We start from the raw sequence: 22,900 nt of genomic DNA on the forward strand, positions 1-22,900 counted from the left end.
TCAAAATGTCCTACTTCGATATTTTTCATTATCAAATAATATCCTCCATTATTTAATTTCCAATTAATATGAATTTTAACATATCTTAACCGTTTCCGACTTTTTTTTCCATACATTGCTAAATATTTAGCCTGTTTTCCTTCTGTCTATTCCAAATAATATTTGCTTATAATTTCATATCTTACATACTCAGATTTTCTTTCATCATTTAGGCGTAGTCTCTCATACATTTGATGGTTTGGCTTTTGTTTATTCGCTTAATATTCAACATAATTTTTGGGTGATAAGCAATTTTTCACTTCTGTAATTTTATCTTGTTTTGCAAGTTAACTGGAATAGGAAAACAAAAATAAACCTATCAATTATAATAATATGTAAACACATTGTTATCAGACATTGAATCTTATCTAGACATGCTTAGTGTACTTCTAAATTAAGATTAATTCTTTCTCTAAATATATATGTGTGCATTGGTGGCATTTAAATGATTCAAAGTTATTTCGTAATCAATCTAAGTAAATTTTAAAAATAAAAAATACAAACTTTTGATAAGATATAGATCTTAAAACAAACATAATTATATCTCTTCATTTTACAGTTTACTACAAAACAAGTACTATTATATGCAATTAATCTTAATTTTTTTAAAATTAATGGTCACTAATTTTTACTTTCTTGTTCATAGTAAAATTTAAAACTTATAGAGACTTTAACACATAAGGGTTATGAAATATTAATTTTAAATATTTTTTCTAAAACAGATAATATGTAAAATTCACATTTTTTTTTTAACGAAGGGTTAAATTGCACTGAATGATGGATTGTTTAAGACTATTTATCAAACAATTAAAATTCTGGTGATTTTATGGTTTATTCTTTGACGAAGAGAATGAAAGTATAAGGCATTAAAAAATAGTTTAGGATATGGAATCCAATAATTATTTTCACACAATTATGATGTAGTACAAAGTCAGTTTTTACTAATTACTTCGCTAAAAGAATAACTACACAATTTACATAAATATAATTTTATTTACAAAACCAATACAAAAAAATTCAACATTTCCATTTGTGCAATTAAAAGGAGCAAAACTCTATATAACATGAAATTAAATTTTATCAAAAAGAAATTGCTGCTTTTATATTAAATAAGTAACATAACTTTAAATACTATTCATTGATCATATATATTTTCAAAAATAATAATTTAAGTTAAAAATTTCCAAAAATATTTTAACATAACGGAATATCACAGAATTCTCAAATAGTTATCCTTATTGTATAAATGTGGTCTCAAGAGAATCATAGCGAAGCTGAAAATTTATCCAGTTTTGTTGCATTTTCTCAGAATTACTTTTTACACACTGACAGGCGAGAAACTTTTCTTAAAAACAAATTGTTTATAGTATCTGTAATACCTGGTAAATCAAATATTGTTGCTATAAATTCATCCAAGCCTGATCTGAAAGAAATTTTTAAAAATACGTATTTTAACATACAGTTATTAAGCTATGCTATATTCATTGTATATATAAATATAATTTCATTGGAATATTATTTTAAAAAAGATAAACTTCTAATATAAAAGTATATATTAGAAATTGCACTCGTATTCGATTTAATATTGCAGTAAATAGTTTACATTCTGAATATAAAATGAATTTTTCTTTTTTCTCTTTTTAAATAATTATACAATTTGTTTCTATTTATTAAAAAAACTGTAGAAAAATATTTCAGATAACTGTAAAAAGTAGGGATGCATATTGAAATCCAACTTAGTTTTTATGTTAAAACTAATTTAAAACATATTTAAGAATATATAAAAAATATTTAGTAGTTATTAAAAACTACTTTTTTTTTTTAGTTAATTTAAACAAGAATAAACAAAAGGGGAATTGCATTATTAAAAATCTGAAGGGCGTGGAATAATAAAGTATTTATGCTATAGTATTTAACATTAAGTAGAATACAGAATCAATAACATACTGAGAAAGAACATCTAAAGCAACAGGAAGCTCAGATTGAAAAAGAAGTACTATTAAACGGCATGCATGTACCCTTGGTGCTTCAAACGATGACTTTAGAAGATTTGATACTATAACTGGCAAATGATGAATCTAACAAGAAAATACAATTATTAATCTAAAAATTTATTGTTTAATAAACAGTTCATACAAAAAATATCCCAAATACAATATGCATAATACATTGAGCTTGAATTATAAATAATAGATTGAATCACATACAAATTTGAAAAATAATTTTACAACTTCAATTAGAAAATACATAATAGTAAATCAGTAGAAAAAAATATTTTTGAAAATAGTTTGAATTAAATAACATTAAAAAACATTTTATATTCCTATAAAACTTTTTATTTATATAGCATTTATCGATTAATGCTCATTTTTGACATTTTATTTAAACTCAAAGAAAGCCTACATCTGCAGGGTAATATTTACGCATATCTGAAAATAAATTAAGTTTACAGTTATGATGTGAGTAACAAATATTACTTTATCTCCATCATTTTCAAATCTAATTAAAATTCTGAGTAAAAATTAAAATATTTTAAGATATAGTTTAAAAAATTATTCCAAATTCTAGTTTCTCTGTTTTTAAGATTTAGTAATTACAATTCATTTAAAAAAATACCATAAAAATAAAATGAAAAGGCTATAGTATAACTTTAAGTATTTAATAAGTTTCATTACAAACTATATAGCAGCATTTATCTCTATATATTTATTGGCATCAAGAAACAGATAAATAATCACTTTTTTCCTTTACATTAAATATTATATAACGATAAGACTGGCAATTTTTTTCATTATGAATTTATCAAATCATACAGATGAGAGTCATTTGAATTTATCTCAGATATCTATACATTAAACAATTATCAAATCAAAGAAAAATTTCTTGTCAAAATGTTTCTGTTTCTCTATAATAAAAAAGATTTTTTTCAAAGAGAAAGATTTATTTACACAAATATAGTTTAGTGAACTATAGTAAAGTAACATAATTTATGATATAAATATTAATTTCAAACTAAATAAAATACTTACCATATGTAAGGCACTTGAAGAACTTTCTGCAAAATTTGCAAGGCCTCTTCCAATCTGAGACAGCAATTCTTCATTTTCTTGCTTAACACATGCAAGCAATCCACACATCCCAGTTATGTAATGATTCATGTAATTCTGTGATTGAAAATAATTAAATGATAACAAATAGTTTATTTCATAAATTTTTGAATAACTAAAAAAAATTACACAAGTGCAATTAATGTTTGCAAACATTATTTATTTCTATATCAAGAAAAAAAGAAATAACATATCATAATCACCTCATTTACTGATATAGCAAGATTTGCTACAATACAGGCAACATGAACTAAAACACCTTGACTAGAACCTTTTAATAAAAATAATAAAGGAAAATCTCTTGAAACATCCTCCTAAGAGAAAAAAGAAATAAATTAGTAATCAAAGATTCAATACAATTTTAAAAATTTCTAAATTAATTTCAATGAATAATATTGCATAATTCTTGTTACATGTAATTAATGAGAACAAAATTATTTTTGAATTATAATTTTTTGAATATAATTAAAGTTAGATATAGCTAATGAAATTTTTATGGTTCAGGCAAAACTGAACACCGCAGAACTGAAGTTATATAAGCGAATATAAAATCAAAATGAAACATTCCAGGATAATATTTGAAGTATAGGAAGTTCATCAACTTTTTGACAAAATTATTCTGAAATTTGTGAATGAAACTTGATTATAATAGCATGTTTCCTCAGCTTAAATAAAATTTAAGAAATTAATTTATAAATTATGGGAAAAAAAATAAAATTATTATAAATTATGAAAAAAAGCACAATATTTTGTTTACATATCTAAGCATTCCATTAATTCAATATACATGTATACAAATGGATGAAAATATCTCATTGTTCTGTTTATTTCTTGTTGATACAGAGGCTTACATTGTTTTTCTTCTTTAAGAGGACAAGTTAATTATTGTTTTATCATGTTGAATTTTTCATATTATATATTAAAGATTGTATTATAATAATTTCAAGATTTATAACAATATGAATATAAAGAGATTTATAGTTGATACACTGATAAACTGGTGGCATTTGATGTCAAAAGGTCCTATAAAAAAAGACATTAATCTTATTTCTTGAACTAAAAATCATGGATGAAGGCAAATATTTAATTTTTAAATAAAGGCAACACTGAATTTTTTGAAAATACTTGCTCCTCCCTCCCAAAAAATTATAAGAAACATCATGATTTATAATTGATTTTCTATGTAAAGATAATCAACTATAAAATGCATTCTTTAAATGAGATAACTAGAAGTTACAAATTCATAGTGGTATTTATTCTTTATCTGATAAAACAAAGAACAAAATAAAAAAAAATTTAAAAAAATGTGAATAAATGGTATTTAATAAGGGATAAGCTACTCTAATAAAATCATGCTCTTTACATTGCCTTTCCATCTCAGACTTGTGTTGTCTGTCATCTAAATGAAAGAAGAAAAAAGCCATGCCCAGAAAAAACTTTTACTCAGCTTAAATTAAATAATTATTTTTTTAAATGAAATAATAAATACTGAATAGTACCAACAAGAAAATAAGAATTAACATATTTAAAAAACAATTTATAAACCTATCCAATAAAAAAAATTAAAATAATTTTGAGGGGGAAAAATAATATATTTAGGGTCAGAAATGTTAATTGATTTAGGATATACTTCTTTTACCTTGATTATCATTTCCCTAAAAGGAAGAGATCCAGCAGAAAAATACATTAAAATTTTGGTAACACAGGCTTGCATCTGAAATTAAAATTTTTAAAATAAACAAATATTTAAATATTTTACTTTAATAAAAAATACTAAATGATTTTGATCAATTTTAATATAAAAAAGTTAAATATTATCCTCTAAATATTGTTAATTAGATAAAATTTGTGCTTATGCAAAATTGCAAAGACAGCAAAAAAGAAAAGGGGAAATCTAAATGTGACTGAATTCTCTCACCTGAAGAACTGTAACATAAAATTTTAGATTTAATTCATCAATTTATTTTTTTTAAAATTTGCTCTTAATTATATATCAGCAATAAAGTGAACACAAAAAATAAATGCATAATATTATCACAATATGTATAAATCTAGAACTAAAATCATGAAAAGTTGTAAAACACATTATTTTTGTGAAACAAATACTCTTGTAATAAATAATTGTAAAATATATTTCTATAAATTATAAAAAATGTATGGAAATGAGATTGGCACCACTAGAAATAATATATATATATATATTTTTAATTTTTAAACCATAGTAAAAGAGATTTTGTGCAATACTATACTTCAAAGTTATTAAAGAAAAAATATAAAAATTTTGATTAATTTTAAATTTAAAATCTAATTAAAGTTTGAAAAACACATTTTTAATGAGCATCTACTATCCAAAAATTAGCCATGTGCCAAATTTTCTATTCAATGGTTCGTCCCGCAGAGAATTTAAAAAATATTTTTTTAACTATGCATGTTACACAATGCAATTTACTGATAAATGTCCTTATCTAGTTAAAATCATTGCATCATGTGTATACATATGATATTCAGAAGCTGTTTTGGCAAAATAAGAAAAGTAATAATAAATACTAAGACAAATAATATTAACCTCAGAATCTAGATCACATTCTATTTTGAAGGGGGAGGGGGAAGGAGCAAATTGCCAAATCATATTTATTTTAATCAGCAGTCACACCTCTTCACTGCTCAGCTTAATGGGAACTGTATTTGATATTTAAAAAAATTATTTAGGCAAATGTTAAAAAACATAAATTTACTTAAATATTTATATTTGATCTAGTTTATAGTTGCTGTTGATTTGAACTTTCATATTTACTTACACCTTCATTTAGCTTGTTTAGTTTAAACAATTCAATTTGAAATTTAAAATAATCAATATTATACATTATTTTCAAAATTTAAATTCAATGCACTAGATGAGAATGATGGTAAATAGCCATTATTTTCAAACTTACAAAAATTTAAAAAAAAAAAAAGAAAAAACTTCATAAACCTTCTTTTTTATAAAGTAATACCACCAACATAATCTAAAAAATTTATTGCTGTTTTTACCATCAAATGAATGCAGACATTTCAAATAGAATTAATAAAAGTACAAAACATGTATATTTTACTATTAAAATTCATTTAATAACTGTAATTGAGTCTATTTTTCAATTTTCCCATTTAGAATGAAATTATAAATTATTAAAAATATCAATCAAAAGTTCAAGGATCTACTACAAATATTACTTGTAAGTCTTCATTTTCTAAAGCATCAAAAAGTTCTGAAATGATTCCTCTATGATTCTGCAAGAAAAAAAACGTATTAGGTTCTTTTCAATTCTCAAAATTGAGAGCCTGGAAAAATGAAGTAACAATGATATATATATATATATATATATATATATATATATATATATATATATATATAGAATATAAGTAGAATAAAATCTATTTTATAAATTTGACAAGGAATTATTTAATTTTCACAGTCAATCTGTCTTAGCAATTTTTATAGCAGATGGTTTCAGTTAGGAAAATATTCAATACAATTAAATATTTCTCATTCACATATATCTACAGCTTTAAGGTGCCATGTGGTTTTCTTTGTAATAGTAGTTCAATGAACAATAAATTAATTGAATTCCCATCACTGACATGGCAACTGTAAAAAATAACTGATTGAATGCAGATAGCAACTCCGAGAAAAAAATAATTCACCATCCTTTTTAATCACTAAACTGGCACTTTATGAGAAAATGCTTTTTTTATAACAAGAAAGATTCTCCCTCTAGTCCATGAAAATGAATCAGTAGGCATTAATCATACTGATTCATCCTAAAGAGGTGTTAACATTAACTTGCTGGAAGTGACCTTGGTTGCGTGAATTTTGGATATGAAAAGAATGATGCCATTTTAGAGTTAGCATAAATTTATTCTGGACCTTTAAAATTGATTTAGCAGTTAATTTAACCCTAATAACACATACTATAATTTCCAGCTTAAAACATCACTGTTCCATGAAGTTTCATAACTTCTCTTTATGTTTCCAGATATTTCCCATTTTAGAATATAATACAAAATCAAAATTCTGAAATAAACATAAATAGAAATTTAAACTATCAATACTTTTCTTTTTTTTTAAAAAAAAAGAAAGAAAATTGAAATGTTTTAAATCTTAATTAGAAGATAACCATAATAAGATAACATTTCAAAACTTTTGTTTTATATTGAACAAAATGGGAGCAGGGACCTTCAGATATCAAAAAAATTCAAACAACTAAAAAAACTCTACTATGAAAGAAGTGAAAATGCTATATGCTGTATTGAAAATAATTATGCTAAAATTAGTTTTCCTTCATCCTTTAAAACTTGTTAAGGCTTGTAAATCATTATAGCATTATAAGGTTTTAACATATTCTTCACATTAGGTATAATTCACTAAGAGCATCCAGAGCCTACAAGCCAGAGATATTTCAATGTTTGTTACATATTCAAATTGAACCTGTTATTCAATAATGCACAGGCTAAACTATGAGCAATTGTGGCAAAGGATAGCAAAAAATTAAGTGACAGGATTCTATCAAATCTTACTATTCAATATACATACCTAGAAAAATGAACATTTTGGGAATTTCTATAATGTGTATTTTTAATAAATTTCAATATAAATTCCACTTTGAGAAATCTGGAAAGCAACTTTCTATTATGATGGTTGTCAAAATATCAGGTGTAAATCAGAAAAGTTGACAATCAGATCAATCGAATACAGATATTTTACAAAGAACTTAAATCAAGTGGTCATTTTACAGATATGCTCTAAAATAGAAATTTATTCAAAACAATAAAGTCTAATTTATTTACTTATTTAATAATCAAAAACTTAAAAAAAAGAGAACAATCCAAAACACACTTTTAAGTTTAAAAAAAAAAGTATCTCAAATATACAAAATTCAATTCAAGTGACAAAAAAAAAAAAAAAAAAAAACTTTATACTATAAATGAAAAAGAAATATAGTAAGATGACATTAGTTGACTTTAATGGATTAAACTATTTGTTTTTATTCATTAAAAAAATTTCATGCATTTTAAAAAATTTTTATAAAGAATATACAATTATTAAAAATAATCAGAATTTAAAAAGAATTTATATTTATTTTCTTGTAATTCTGGAACATACAGCATTTGACAAAGTATTACAAAATGTATTATTGAATTTTATAAAAATCATATAACAGAACAAAATATTCAAAAGAAAAAAATAATTTATAGCTGTTCAAAATGTAACTAAATAAATTTTTAATAAAATATAGAAATCCACTTACAAAAAAAAAGGAAAAAAGATTCTAAAAATGATTGTTTAAAATATAGGCAATTTTATCAATTCATAGCAGTAATATTTAATATACAACAACATGAACAGAAAAGTAAACTGACCTTCAAAATAAATTCATGATATTCAAAATTACACATTAATAACTGAAGTACTCGTGATGCAAATACAGAAATCACTCCAGAAGAAGAAACAACCACAGCAAGTAAAGCCTCAATCATACCTTCTTTTAACACTAATGATAGAGAAAAATTTACAAAAAATTTCATTGGGGAAAATGAAAAGAAAGCAACAAATATTCACTTCATTTCTACTCAAACCATTTATTTAATATTAAGTTTGCTAAAATGCAATGTGATCTTACCAAACTGGAAGAAAAAACATATTACTAAAAAAGTAACAAATAGATCATTTTAAAACACAAATTATACATCATTATTTAAAAGAAGTAAATGTAATTTATACATTTATAATTAAAATAGCAAAAATAATTAAAATTAAAAAAAATACCTTCAATTCTTATGTTTGCATCCATGCAAAGCAAATTCAAAGTGCTTAAAGAGTCACTAATAAGTTCAGTGCAGTCTGAATTAGAAGATAAGAAACTAAAAAAAAAAAAAAAAAAGAAAGAAAGAAAGAAAGAAAGAAATTAAAAATCAATTTGCACCTTTCAGTTGCCAAACATTCATTATTCAAATATTATATTATAAAAAAATACATAAACTATATTTAAAAAAATAACTAAACAGCATTTAAGAAAAGTGTATGAAAATATTAATTTATCATTTGAAATGTAATTTTTATACATGACACATTAATTCTAGGCAAATGCATAAATTGACAAATTTTTAATGCACAATTATTATATTTAGGTTTAAAATATGCTTATAACACTATTGTTTAAAATTAAAATAATATTTACTTTAAATTAATTATCACCAGAACTACTGGACAGACTTTAATGAAATTAGTACTATGTATATATAAACATCATAAAAGAGCTCTAGTACATAACTAGACTTATCAGCATAGGAATGCCTAAACAATAATTACAATGCTTAAGAAAATTAAAAAGGAGAAGTAATAAGGAATATAATTTCCATTTACAGCTATACTAACTCTAACAATATGAATTCATATTGGAAATTAGGTTTGAGATAAATGTCGACAATTATGCAGAAATTTGTTCCAAGGGTTCTCATTTGGACGAGCACTGCATTTATACTTTACATATTTATTAGTTTACATGGTAATAACAATTAAGAACTTAATTTGTTAAGCTCACATTATTTTCAACAAATAACTTTATGGAATTTTCCAAAACATGTTGTGATTCAATTGACTATTATAAAATAAAGAAATAAATACTATTTTTGAAATTACATCCTAGATTAACAATTTTATTGAACATCTTATATTTATTGCAAAGGTTTTCTTCCATGCATAGCAGAAAAATCAGAACTAGTTTGCAACAGATATTTAGAAAGCATATAATAGATTTGTGATTTTCTAAAAATGGGGAGGGACTGTTTATAATTCTAATTTTGTGAATCAGATAAGTTTATTTTTTACAGAAATCAAAGGTGTTATTTTGAAAACTGCATTTAGCATAAAAATAATTGACCAAACAGAAAGCCATATATATAAAATTTTAGTAATTTGTAATAATTTAATACTACTATTTGCATATCTCTAACTATAAAATTAATTACTAATTGAAAACAGAATTGACTAAGGTGCATATCTCTAGAAAAAATTATCATTAAAATTGGAACCATACAAAAAAAAAAAATCTGAATGGGAAAATTAATAAAAACTTCCTTCTGAAAATTAAAAAAATAAATAAAAGGCAGGTGTCTCTGTTTGAGTTTATTATGGCAGAAGAAGAAATTTTTCTGACATTATTATATTCAAGAAGCAATCTATAAAATGATCATGCTTGAAGAAAACATTGTAATAAATACAACTCATATGAGCAGCATTTTTTTTAGAATTATTTTTTACATTTACAGTCATAAGTAAAATCAATACATCATATAAGTAAGGAACAATGCAAACTTCATTGTTTCATTCAAACTATGGTATTTAAAGTAGAATTTTTTACTCATTTCCTAAACTCATTTAAAGATCAATATACAATTTAAGAGTTACTCCCTGATAACTGTTTTTCAACACTCTTAACAATATTGGAGTAAAATCTAAACATTCTAAGTAACATCTAAAAATTTCAATAAAAAAATATATTATGGAAAACCTAATTTGTTAAGTTTGAAATTATATAAGAAAATATTTTTTTTTCTTTAATCAACCATAATAAAAGTTTGTAAAAAGATACTCTGAAGCAAAATAGCAATAAAATACAAATAAAAAAAAAGAAAATATCAAAATAATTACTTTCTGAATATTAATTTGTAAGTGGGAGTAACATTGATAGTAACATTAAAAATTAGTCGTAAAATTAATTTTTTCAAAACAAAAATTATGAAATTTAAGCAGGCCATGAATTGTTTTTAAGCTGCATTAAATAAAATGAAGAAACTATAGAATAAATAAATTGAATACAGAAATCAATACCTCTATAAATATGATTCAATAACTTACTTTTTCAGAACCTTCAAGCACCCTACTTCCACAAGAAATGAATTGAACATCATACTCTGAGCTAAGCAATGCAATGCAGATGCTACTGCAATCTATATATAAAGATTTTTTTTTTGTCTAAATATTTCAAAACAAACTCATATTAAAGAATATAGCAATTTAAATTAATTTAAAACAATTATTTTATATCATACATAAAATAAATATTGAATGCAGGATTTTTGATATAATTATAACTTTGAAAACATATTACATAGCATAATATAAATTATGCAATAATTTATTTACTTTAAAAGTAAATCAGAGAAAAAGAAGAAGAATTCTTTTTTCATTCACTATATATATAAATAATTGAAAGTAAATATATAATATACAAGCCAATTCAAGGTTTATATGAAAAACGAATGGAGGGAAATACTTTAACCAAGCTACACTTGTAATACCTTTTTTGCCATTTATTTGTCATGCATAAAAATTAATCAAACAATTTATGAATTTTTCCATTTAACTATAAATAATTTATAAAAATTCTCATATAATTCCAGAATTATTTTTTTAAATATGTAATAACAAGGAAAACTATTCGTGTTCATTGTAACTCCTTAAGGTCATACATAATTTAACACATTGTGTCCATTCACGAGTTTCCTTGTATTTCGTGCACCATCTGTTAAAGGCTGCTCATGAGTTTTCTCGTTTTCATGCTCTAATTTTGTTTCCTAAAGAGCATTATGATAGGTAGTTATAATGATTTAAATAATAGACAAATTGTCTAAAAACATGCACCCCTTTACATATATTTTAGAGATTTCTATGCAGTATGCAATGTGTTAACCATATGCTAGATTTAAATAACAGCAACAACAATTAGTTTTTGACAAATCTATGCAACTTCTTAATTTACTGTCTTTTTTAAATCAGAAAATATACAGGCTTAATAACAGCAGATCTTTGAGTCTAGTTTAGCATATATAAGCAAAAGATTATTATTCAGATAATATATTTCAACATTAATCTAAATTTTCTGTTCCTTTTTAAAGCATATTTAATAACTAAGCTATTTTCAACAAGCAAATAATGTTTAAAATATAAGAAATAAAGAATTTTTAAAAATTCTATTTCATATTGCAACTTTTCAAGCCTTTTGATGCTGTTTAGCATTATTGGAAAAATTTGCTTTTAATAATCAATATATGCAAATTAATAATGAAAGATTTTAATGGTCTAATTTATGTGAAATAAATAACTTAATGCCTAACTTAAGTATAAAATATTTAAGTATTAGTCAAAATTTAATTTTTTTTCACCAACAAATTATAATATGGGCTAATAAGATAAAAGTTCACCTTAATTTTGTCATTTCCATTTAATGCTATAGATAACATAGTGTTAATTCCACCACATTCAACTACCTGTAAAATTGAATTTGTTTTCAGATATTAAAATAATAGGAATAATGCATTTTATTAATATAGCATAAGATATATCATAAAACAAGGAAGATATTTTTGTATAATTTAAAATTCCAATCAGATTGGATACATACAGAAATATGATGGTAATATTTATTTTTTTTTAAATTCACAATTTACTCAGAAAATATTTGTTTTTCTTTGAAAATTTATCTAATAATTATTTGTTTACTACCTTGCTTAAGCCAGCAGTATTTTTTAGCATACTAGATAGACCAATAACTGCTTCATACCTCACTTCCTTTAAAATAAAATAAAAATAAAAATATTTTATCACAAAAATGAAAAACTACATATTAAATTAGAGAAAAGAGATATCAACTTCACACTTACTATATCAGAAGACTTTGCTTTGTTCATTAATTCTACAGTTAACTTGCAGTTATTGCATACTTTTTCAGGTTCATTAATACCAAAATGAGGTAAAGAAATCTATATAAAAAAATGAAAAGAAAATGATTTAATTTTAGAGGTGTAAAAATAAAGAAAATAAAAAAGATTGGAATACATCACATTTATTTAAAAAGTACGATTATAAATTCATAAAAAAAAAAGATTTTAACTTTTTAGCATGCATGTTCATCAACAATAAATGGTAAGTTTACTATATTTCATATTAATCCTCAAAACAGGTATTTCGATGCAACACCAAGATGTCTTGAAAAGCATGTTGCACACATTTTAACGGAAATTTGGTTTGCACGGATTATTACTTAGAGCATATACTGCTGGAAGAAGATTTCAGATGCATTTTAAAGTATTTCTTACCCCTACAAGTTTTCATAACTTCATGAATTGGAGGGTAAGTCAACACAATGAATGTTTTATGGACATTTAAGGATGTCACAGGATCTGAGGGCCCAGATTCCTTTACGTGTAGGGCCTTCAATTGGTGTCTGTGTTAGGAAGGAAGGAAGAGTGAGAAGGGGAAGGGTTGGTTCAAGAAAAGAGTGAAAGGAATTTTTCCCCAACTGTGTGTGCCATAATGGCTCTATGGGGACTTAGATTGAAATTGCATTCGGTTTCAAGTAGTATTAATTTGATATAGTTTATTTGATCGAAATATTATTTAAATTATTATTCATAATGAGGGTTTATGCTCACTTGTGATTAAACATTGCATTGAAGCATTAGGAACTCAGAAGGGATATAGGTGAAAAATTGCTATAGATATACAGTTAAAAATATTAAGAAAATATATTATTAAATATATTTCTCATTCTTAGTTCAACTATTTTTATAATGCAGATTTATACGTTTTATGCTAATATCTACCTCTAATTATTTTTCTTTGCTCAAAGTAAATAGATGCAACTGAATTTTGCATCTTAAAGCAGTCTAAATTTCAAAGAATATAATAAAATATATTGTTATATTGTTTCTCTTTTTAGATTTATATTCATACTTTCAGTTTATAATAATTATTTTGTTTAATATTGTGTTGATAAAAAAAAAAAAACTTTCTGATTGTTAGGCACGTGTATAAAAACATGGAATTATGTTTTTTTTTATAATGGAACTCCTTTTTAAAGTTCTTTAATGAACTGAATAAAATAATTTTTTTCAAATTCATAAAAAAAATAAGAAGAACATTTATTTTTTAAATTATTTCTATTTGGAAAATCATTAACATTTAGCCTTAATGTACCTTCATGTAGATAAAAACAAATAGCAAAAAAAAAAAAAAAAAAAAACTAAACATTTGAATAATTTTGTTAGGAATATTAAGAAACTGATGGCATAGTAAAAATCTTAATGCCATAAATTATCTTAAGATATTTTTTCATTAGTTAATCAAAATAGATATATTTCTTAGATAAAATTATAGATCTTTAAAACATTTCTAAAAAATAAATAGGAAGTTCAAAAATTCTGTATTTATTTTACAGCGCTTTAAAGCAATGCTTTTTTATTGATATGCTAATGAGCATTCTTCTAAAGATGATAAAATCTGAGTAAGTAAATGAGATAACTTTTGACAAATCTTATGTGAAATGCAGCATGAATTTTAATTACATGTTTTTAAGGGCGTTCTAATGCAAAATAATGCAGATAAATTCTTCAATGGTGCATGGACAATAAATTATTTTTGAATATTCAAAAGTATAGCATTCATAGTTATGTCTTGAAATCACAACCTGTTATTTAATTGTATCAAATAAATGATTTTACATTACTTCACTCAGATTTTGTTACTGATGCTTATGGTGCAAAACTTCATAATCTGCACACATTTGTGCAAGGCTGACCTTAAAAGTTGTAGAGCCCAAATTGAAAAACAATTTTTATCAATATTTTTTTTATTATTTTTAAAAGCAATCTAAGGATTTACAATCAAGATAAAGGTCAATGGTAGTATTATCCTCACTACTTTCTTGTATGCATATGCTTACCCAATGCAAGGCTATCCATATTTCTTAGTACATTTGAATAGAATCAAGTATGAATTTTGTACGCCTTCCTATCTTTCTAGATTGGAGCAAAATTTCGACAAATATTTCTAATAATAATGCCGAAACAACAAACCAAATTTCATTTATCTATTTCTTTTTGTGATTTTAAATTATTATTCAAATACCTATGAATAGACACTCTGATAGATAATCAATCCTTTGACATATATTCAAAAATTAATACAAATATAAACTTTGATAAAATTGCATGATACATTTAACTTATTTAGTTGCTCCCACTTTGGGGTATCATGTACACACATACATGAACAGATAGATTTTCCATCAGTGTGTTTCGTCTAATATTTGAGATAAGATTACATTTAAGTTAATTACGATTAATTTATGAAAATTGCAATATGTTGTCTTACAACAAAGGAAGAAATTAAAAGTTACTATACTACATAAAATTTTTTAATTATTCTAACTCATATATATAATTTCTTAATGCTATATTATTTAATATCTTATTTAAAATTGTTTTTCTAATTTCATGCGTAATAGGATGATGTGAATTTATCCGTATGCAAAACTTGTTTTAGGTCTTAATTTCCAGAAGAAAGAAGGCACTATAAATGAAACTTTTATCACATACAAATTTACAGCATTGCAAATTTCCTTTGTCAGAATTGAAAGAAAAAGAAAGATTAAATATATGCATAATATTTAACAAAATTCTGTATGTATCATTGTATAATTTATCATTAATGCAAACTACTAATTTTTCTCTTAAGGCAGTGCAAAAAAAAAAAGTAATAATAACAGAGTTCCTATATTTTTCAAAATTAATCAGTTATGTTTAATTTCAGCTATTTTTTATGATGACATAAATTTTAAACTAACTGAAAGTTATGTGGAATGAAATATCCCTATATAAAGTTTTCATATATGATCACTTGTCATTTCTTAAGAAAGTTATTACTTTCTTTTAGCTGCTATGTAATGTTTTTGAGGATAATAATTCCACTGAATGTTTCCATTTGACTTCTTTAATGAGATTTCAAAGTCATTAAAAAATATAGCAATAAGCGAGAAATTCTTTGTTAGATTTAAAGAAAAAAAATCATAAATCAATGGAACGGCTAACAAATTAGACATTAATTTTTAAGTGGGGGCTTTTTTATCAGTATTTAATTTAATAAGTTTGTAAAATTAAGTAAATAACTGTAATCATTTAAACATGATTATTATTTTTAGACAAAAAATATGATTAAAAATTAAACTGAACTTTTGATAGAACTATAACATGATGCTCTAGGACTGGGCATATTATGTAAGTATCAAATTTTAAGAATCTGTGAATTATTCTTTCCCCAAACAAAATACACACAAAAAGTAACTTTAATTATGGTAGAAGATAACTTCATGCTTACTAAACTAGGGTATATGAATAAAATATTAAAATATTTCTTCTAATATTGAGTGCATTTGTTTACTAAATCTGAGCTTTAGATTTATTTTGAGTTACTTTGAACAATCAAACCATAAATCATCATAGCACTCATGATAATCATGAGATAAATCAGATTTCAATACACATATCATAATATTGATTCATTTAAAAAAAGTAACAGGAATATAAATGTTATTTATAATTTTCCAGGTGTATTAATTATTATAAGTTATTTTAGAATACAGCTTATCAAAATAATGTATTTATGTCCTATGCAAAGCATTTTTTAATGAATTTTAAAAAAACACCTTTATTTTTGAGCATTTCAAAACCAATTCAAAGCCAATTCTGGCTACAACATGAGATAGTTCTTTCATAAATGAAATTAATTGCTTACACCAATAATTACTTCTAAACATGGAATAATCTCTTATACCAGTTATTGGGCGTTTTCAAAATATGCTGGGAAATATTTGGAAATTCCAAGCATTCTAACTTCACTGAAATCTGAATAGAATTAAATAGAATAGAATAAAAAATTAAATAGAATAAAATCTGAATTCCTTCATTTAATCTATGTCATGAATTATAAAAAAAGATTTCAGTGATTGTTATTTCCACTCTCTGCAGTCACTAATAAGAGAAAGAAAATGGAATTTTGTGAAGTTACATTTATGCAAAACACATTTTCCATGTTCAATTTTTACATATTTAACTCATCAATTATTTTTGCAAAATTAAATTTTTTAAAAAACAGGTAAGCACAACTGAAACTTTTGTCAATCACACTGCTTGATAAAACTAGCAGATATAGCAATAAATACATATATACAAGAGTTACATATACAATATATCTATACTTATAATAAAGCTCAATGTGTGTGTGTGTTTTGGCGCTCTACAGTCCAGACCATTCAACCTACAGCTACCACATTTGGCACGTGTATACCTTGGAGGCCGGGAATGTGCACCTGGGGGTTATTTTTTCAAATTTTTAATTAGAATTTTATTTATTAAAAAATTAAGCGAAATTTTGACGTGTTTCTGCTATAACTTCCGAAAATATTACCGCACAAAAAAGATTTTTACATGAAGTTAAAGATCAAAAATTTATCTTTTAAATGATACCAATTTAACCTTAAAATTAAATTTCTATTTTTAATAAATTTTTAAATAAATATTTTAACTATATTTTTCAACAATTTTTTTTGTACAAAATAAAAATAAAATTTAATGTTTCGCATTCATGGGAAAAAATTAGCTTTTTTCAAAGTGTTGCCATCACATTGATTAAAGCTCCAACTAAAAATAAATTAAATCTTTTTGGAATTGAAATCTGCAAAAATATAATTTTCGACATGTGTCTGTAAGAAATAAAACAAATACGAAATATTATTTTTAAAAAAATTAATTAACGAAAAATTATTTTATGATCTTTTACACTTTCTATATTATTAACGCAATAAATCAGTTTTATTTTAAGGCACGTTTTGTTTAATATGAACAGGATATCCATTCAAATCAGGGCCACACAGTTAATTTGTAAACCTTTAGTAAGACACAGATCTGCTAAAATGGTCTAAATGGAAAATGATTATATTTTATGTAACTTGATTCAATAAATGCTCTAATAAATAACGAATTTTTGATTTTACATAAAGCTTCTGCTGTGGAAATGACGAATAACAAAGTGTTCTTGAAACACTAATATTTTAAATAAAAAGAGTTAATTTCCAATCAACTAAACCAATCACTTAAACTGACTGATTTATGAAAATTTATATATCACTATTCAATAAAAAAAGGATAATTTTAGATTTTTCATCAATTGTTTCAAAGAAAATACACCAATCAGCGCGCAGGTTTCTAAAGATTAATTGGCCTAAGATTATGAAAATGTTGAGATTTTCTAAATTTTTAACATTCAAAACTTCATAAATAAGTCTTAGCTGATCGTGGAAAATAGAAACATTCATTGATTTATTTAAAATTTTGTGTCCAGAATATTTCTCAGAATATGATACTGCATTAAATTTAGACTTCATAATTTTTGAAATATATTTATAGGCCGGAACAAAATATTATTATTGATTTCATTTCAATCCTTTTGAAAGCAAAACTAAAAACTGAATTTTATGCTGATCTGAGGAATTTTTGTGAATTATTGTTTGAGATATTACATAAATTATGAAAAATATTTTGTAGTTCACATAAGACTTAAATACTGAGCGATTCTGTTTGCAATACTCATATTCGATAATAATAATAATAAATAAATACAATAAGGATGATAAATAAAATAAAATGCTTGGTTTTATTAAAAAATATCTTTATATTAATTGCAATTTCATCATTTCCACTTGAAATTAAAGTTGAAGTTTTACCAGAAATGACAACAAATTAGGAAAATATATATAGTAAATTGAACGAAACGATCTAAACAACAGTATAAGTTTGGTATGACTATCAAAACTTGAAGATTAAAAATGTTTTGTTTGAGAATCTATTAAGAGACCAGTCACTTAAAATATTTAATTGAAAATTGTAGCGAGCGGTAATACTGACGAACCGGTTGGTCACCAAAGGCGACTAATATACAATAAATACAAGAGTTTTTTTCTTTTTTTTCAGAATGGACGAAAATTAAATTATGTACATTGTATTATTTATTTTTAAAAATATCACAAAAAATGTCAATAATTTTAAATTTTACAAACACTTTGAGAAGTTAGAACAGTCTACAACTTCAAAAATAAATTCTAAATAAGGATATTTGATATGCATTTACCCTGGTATAATTCATAAGATTTTCAATTGAAAATTTCATTGTTTTTCAGCATTTAAGAGCAAAGATGCCATTATTTTGCAATAAAAAATGATGATTAAACACAATATTGTATTCTGATCAAACTAATAAGAGATGTTTTAGGGCTTTTATCATTAGTACCTAAGTAGCAAATTATATGGCTTTAAAATAATATTTTTTTCAGCTATCCAATTAATTTGCTGACTTGCACTCTAAAATTGTATGTTTTATTATAATTGAACATGATGTTATTTCTACTAAAATATGGTACATCAGTTATATATTGTTATTTATACAATTCAGATTAAAAGAACTATTTATGATTAGTTCTAATTCCAAACAAATATTACTGTATAGTAAATGATGATTACTTGGTGCAAAAATATTTCAATGGTTTAATTAAAATAATAATAAGGCAATATAAAGTCAATTTTAATCCTCCATTGACTGCTTATTTTTAAAATTATATATACATATACATATATATATATGTAATGAGACCTATTATATAATAAAAGTTTTTGCACCTAAAATACCTCGCAAAAATTAACAGAAAACCTCATTACTTATATTTACACTGTGCGACAATGCACAAAGTGATATTATCAGCAATTGGAATTAAAAAGTTACGGAACAGTCTTCCCATGCACTTTTACTCACCACATACTTTAAAATAAATGTAGAAATCATACATTCCAAAAGATTTGGAAATTAAAAGCACACTTAAATTTATTTAAGAATTTTTAAACAATAAAATTATAGCACCTTCTACATTATATAAAAATGATGCTTCCTTAAAAATATATTGTAAATTAATAATCTTTAAAAATTTAATATTTAGAAATATTTTTAAGGAAAAGAACAAAAAATTCTTGTATTGTAAATTTATTTTTAGAAATATTAAATATAGCGACCGATTATCACAAAATTATTTTCAAGATACAAAATAGGGCTAGCTGTACTGAGTAAGAAATGTGTTATACTCTCTGATAGTTAAGATTTAATCACTCAAGCTGAATAAGTTTTTCCATAAACTGATGTCTAGAGAACTGTAATTACAATGAATTATTTCAATTAAGAATTCTTCTTTCAAAATTTTTTTTTAAATGTATACTTTTTAAAACAGAGAATTCCTAGTCTCAAGGATAAATAATGGTGATCATTCTCTCACATTGTTTTCTTCTTATTACATTATTTACAATAATATTGTCTTTTATAGCAGCATGATTTTATATAATTGCTTCAAAAAGAATGCCAAAAACATTTTTATAGCCCAACAAATGCTTCTACCCAACTTATTATTATTATTTTTTTATACATACATATTCATTTCCTTTGTTAGTATTTTTAATATATAGACATTTAATTTATAGACATTCTAAAAATATAGCCTTATACTATAAGCAATTCATGAGTTGTCATTTCTGACAGCAAAATAACATTGCAAATCTCAGAAAAGCTAATAGTTATGTCATTTTCAAAATCATTAGTTTTTAGGCAGAAAATGCTACACAGTAGTCTGGTAACGTCCAAATGATAGGTTCATTTTTTTGTCGAACTAATTTTTATGTAACAGTTTATTATCTAAAGAATAAGTTAAAGTTTGCTTCTTTTCTTTCCATTTTTTTTAACCTTATTAAAAAAGGGAAGGAAAAACACACACACACAAAAAAAAATGGACATAAATATTTGTTTGCACATAAAAAAATGCTCAGAATAAATGGCCATGGCCTTCAGGAATTGTATTAGTAAATAGATTTTAAAAGATTAAGCAGGCACTGCACCCACGATGCAAGTCACCTTAAGTTATGTTCCGTATTATTATAAAAATAGAATTAGCTTATTTTAATGTTTCAAAAATAAATGATAATGAAATATATCATATTTGTAAGATAAGAACAAAAATATATAATCAATAAAATAATTTATTTTTTGCAAGCAAATTCTTTAATTTATATACTAATATTATCATGAGAAATCTAAATTTTAAAAAATGACAAAAAAGGAAAACTTACTTTTTCTAAGCAACATTTACTGCAAAATATTTTTCCGCAATTCCTGCAGTGATGTTTACGTCTGAATTGGGAAAATTTCATCCCACAGTTTAAACAAGAATCTGCTTCTTCATCAGGCATCCAACTATATTGAAAAAAAGATTTATATTGCATAGTCTGTAATAAAGAAAAACAAAATAAGATGATTTTAAAAATAGAACTAAGAAATTAACTTTGATTGCATTTTTCTATTGATAATTCCAAATAAAAAAATAAATATTGATTATTACTTTTTCAACAAAGCTATTCCTTTTGTTAATTTTCAAAAGAGGAAAATTACTAAAAAATGAATATTTAAAGTTATTTCCTTACATATTTCTATGAATATGTTATAAAGGAAGACATATACCATATATATATATATATATATAAGACAAAATATATTATAAAATCTAGCATGTTCAAAAAAACAAACAAACATATAGACTGTTACTTTAACATTAAAGAAAAATGTATTACTAATCATTCACAATTTATAATCCCCCCAAAAATATTTACAAATTATTCTTTTGAAAGCAAATAATGTATAAAATTTGCTGAAAAAAATTTTATTGGAGATGGAAAATAATTTTTTAATGGAATTTGGAATCCAAATAGTTAAATATAATAATATGACATCAACTAATTTCTAGCAAGTAAGATTGTTGTATACATTTTAATAAATCTCATTAAATAATCTTCAAGAACAATATTGATAGTCAATCATTGTTTAGAATTTAATTATTTTTGCACAGCTCAAGAATATTTTTTAAATATTTATTGCAAGAAATAATTTAGTTTTGGTGGTAAAATGTAATATTTAACTGTTTAAAATTTTACTTATCAAAAAACTTTATTATTTAACTCCCGGATTTTTTCTTAGTTACATTTTTCAATGAATTAAATTAACGAATATTCCATATTTTAAGAATCACTTTTACTGAAGGCTACATTTAAAACAAATGTTTTTATTCAGTTAATAGGTTAAAACATTTTTATAGTGTTTCTAATTAAAAAAAATAACAGATTGTCAAACATTTCATTTTAAAGCATACCTCATGTGAAGCTATAATAAGAGTGTGAGGAAAAAAGCTTTTCAGATTACAGTGCTATATAATAAATGAGAATGAATAAGAATCACTTTAAAAAAAACAATATGAAAATATAGTAAATAAAAGTATAATAGTGCAGTAAAAAGAATTTTATTAAAGTACAGTAATTAGTTCTTCAGTACACAGAGTATAATTTTGATTCGTACAAAAATTTCTACAAATGTAAGTAAGCAAATTTCTTGTAGATAAACATTATAAGTATATTAGAATTACTATGGTTTCTGAAATGTTGCTGTTGGGGATAATGAAGCAGGGTTTCCAGTAGAAATAGGCAATTTAACAGATGTTCCATCAACTGTTATATTATCAGCAGAACCAAAAGGATTCATTTTCAAAGATTAATTATATTTAAAAAATCTTGAACATTTCTGATTATTATGAATTTCATTATATTATAGATTTTTTTCTAATAAAAAAGACTGAACTGTAAGACAATAATTAATTTAAAATTTGCTCTATCATCCAAATAAAATATATCTCATCAAAATAAATAGCTTTTAAATGAGCTTTCTAAAACATTGGACCAAACTTTTAAGCAGACGTCAGATTCAGTACAACTGTAGTAAACAATGTAGGTGTGTAAGAAATGCA

The 22,900-nt window shown here is 23.7% G+C and overlaps 1 protein-coding gene across 3 annotated transcripts; it reads right to left on the minus strand.

Moving 5' to 3' along the window:
- Nucleotides 1-1,078: 1,078 nt before the first annotated feature.
- Nucleotides 1,079-22,884, minus strand: LOC129957205 (uncharacterized). Of its 3 annotated transcripts, none has more exons than XM_056069611.1 (14): nucleotides 22,523-22,655; nucleotides 21,180-21,335; nucleotides 12,846-12,944; nucleotides 12,688-12,753; nucleotides 12,387-12,452; nucleotides 11,041-11,132; nucleotides 8,950-9,044; nucleotides 8,544-8,674; nucleotides 6,357-6,413; nucleotides 4,786-4,860; nucleotides 3,350-3,460; nucleotides 3,069-3,203; nucleotides 1,987-2,117; nucleotides 1,079-1,462 (listed from the first exon to the last, which is right to left on the minus strand). In XM_056069611.1, the coding sequence occupies exons 2-14, from the start codon at nucleotides 21,330-21,332 to the stop codon at nucleotides 1,351-1,353; spliced, it is 1,323 nt and encodes a 440-aa protein (XP_055925586.1). In that variant the 5' UTR covers nucleotides 21,333-21,335; nucleotides 22,523-22,655; the 3' UTR covers nucleotides 1,079-1,350. The 3 variants fall into 3 exon arrangements, with proteins under 3 accessions (XP_055925586.1, XP_055925516.1, XP_055925439.1); XM_056069464.1 differs by having other exon boundaries at nucleotides 1,080-1,462; nucleotides 21,180-21,303; nucleotides 22,523-22,883; XM_056069541.1 differs by lacking the exon at nucleotides 12,688-12,753 and having other exon boundaries at nucleotides 21,180-21,303; nucleotides 22,523-22,884.
- Between the last annotated feature and the right edge of the window lie 16 nt (nucleotides 22,885-22,900).

This window comes from Argiope bruennichi, chromosome 1, assembly GCF_947563725.1.
Source record: "Argiope bruennichi chromosome 1, qqArgBrue1.1, whole genome shotgun sequence".
Classification (NCBI taxonomy): domain Eukaryota; kingdom Metazoa; phylum Arthropoda; class Arachnida; order Araneae; family Araneidae; genus Argiope; species Argiope bruennichi.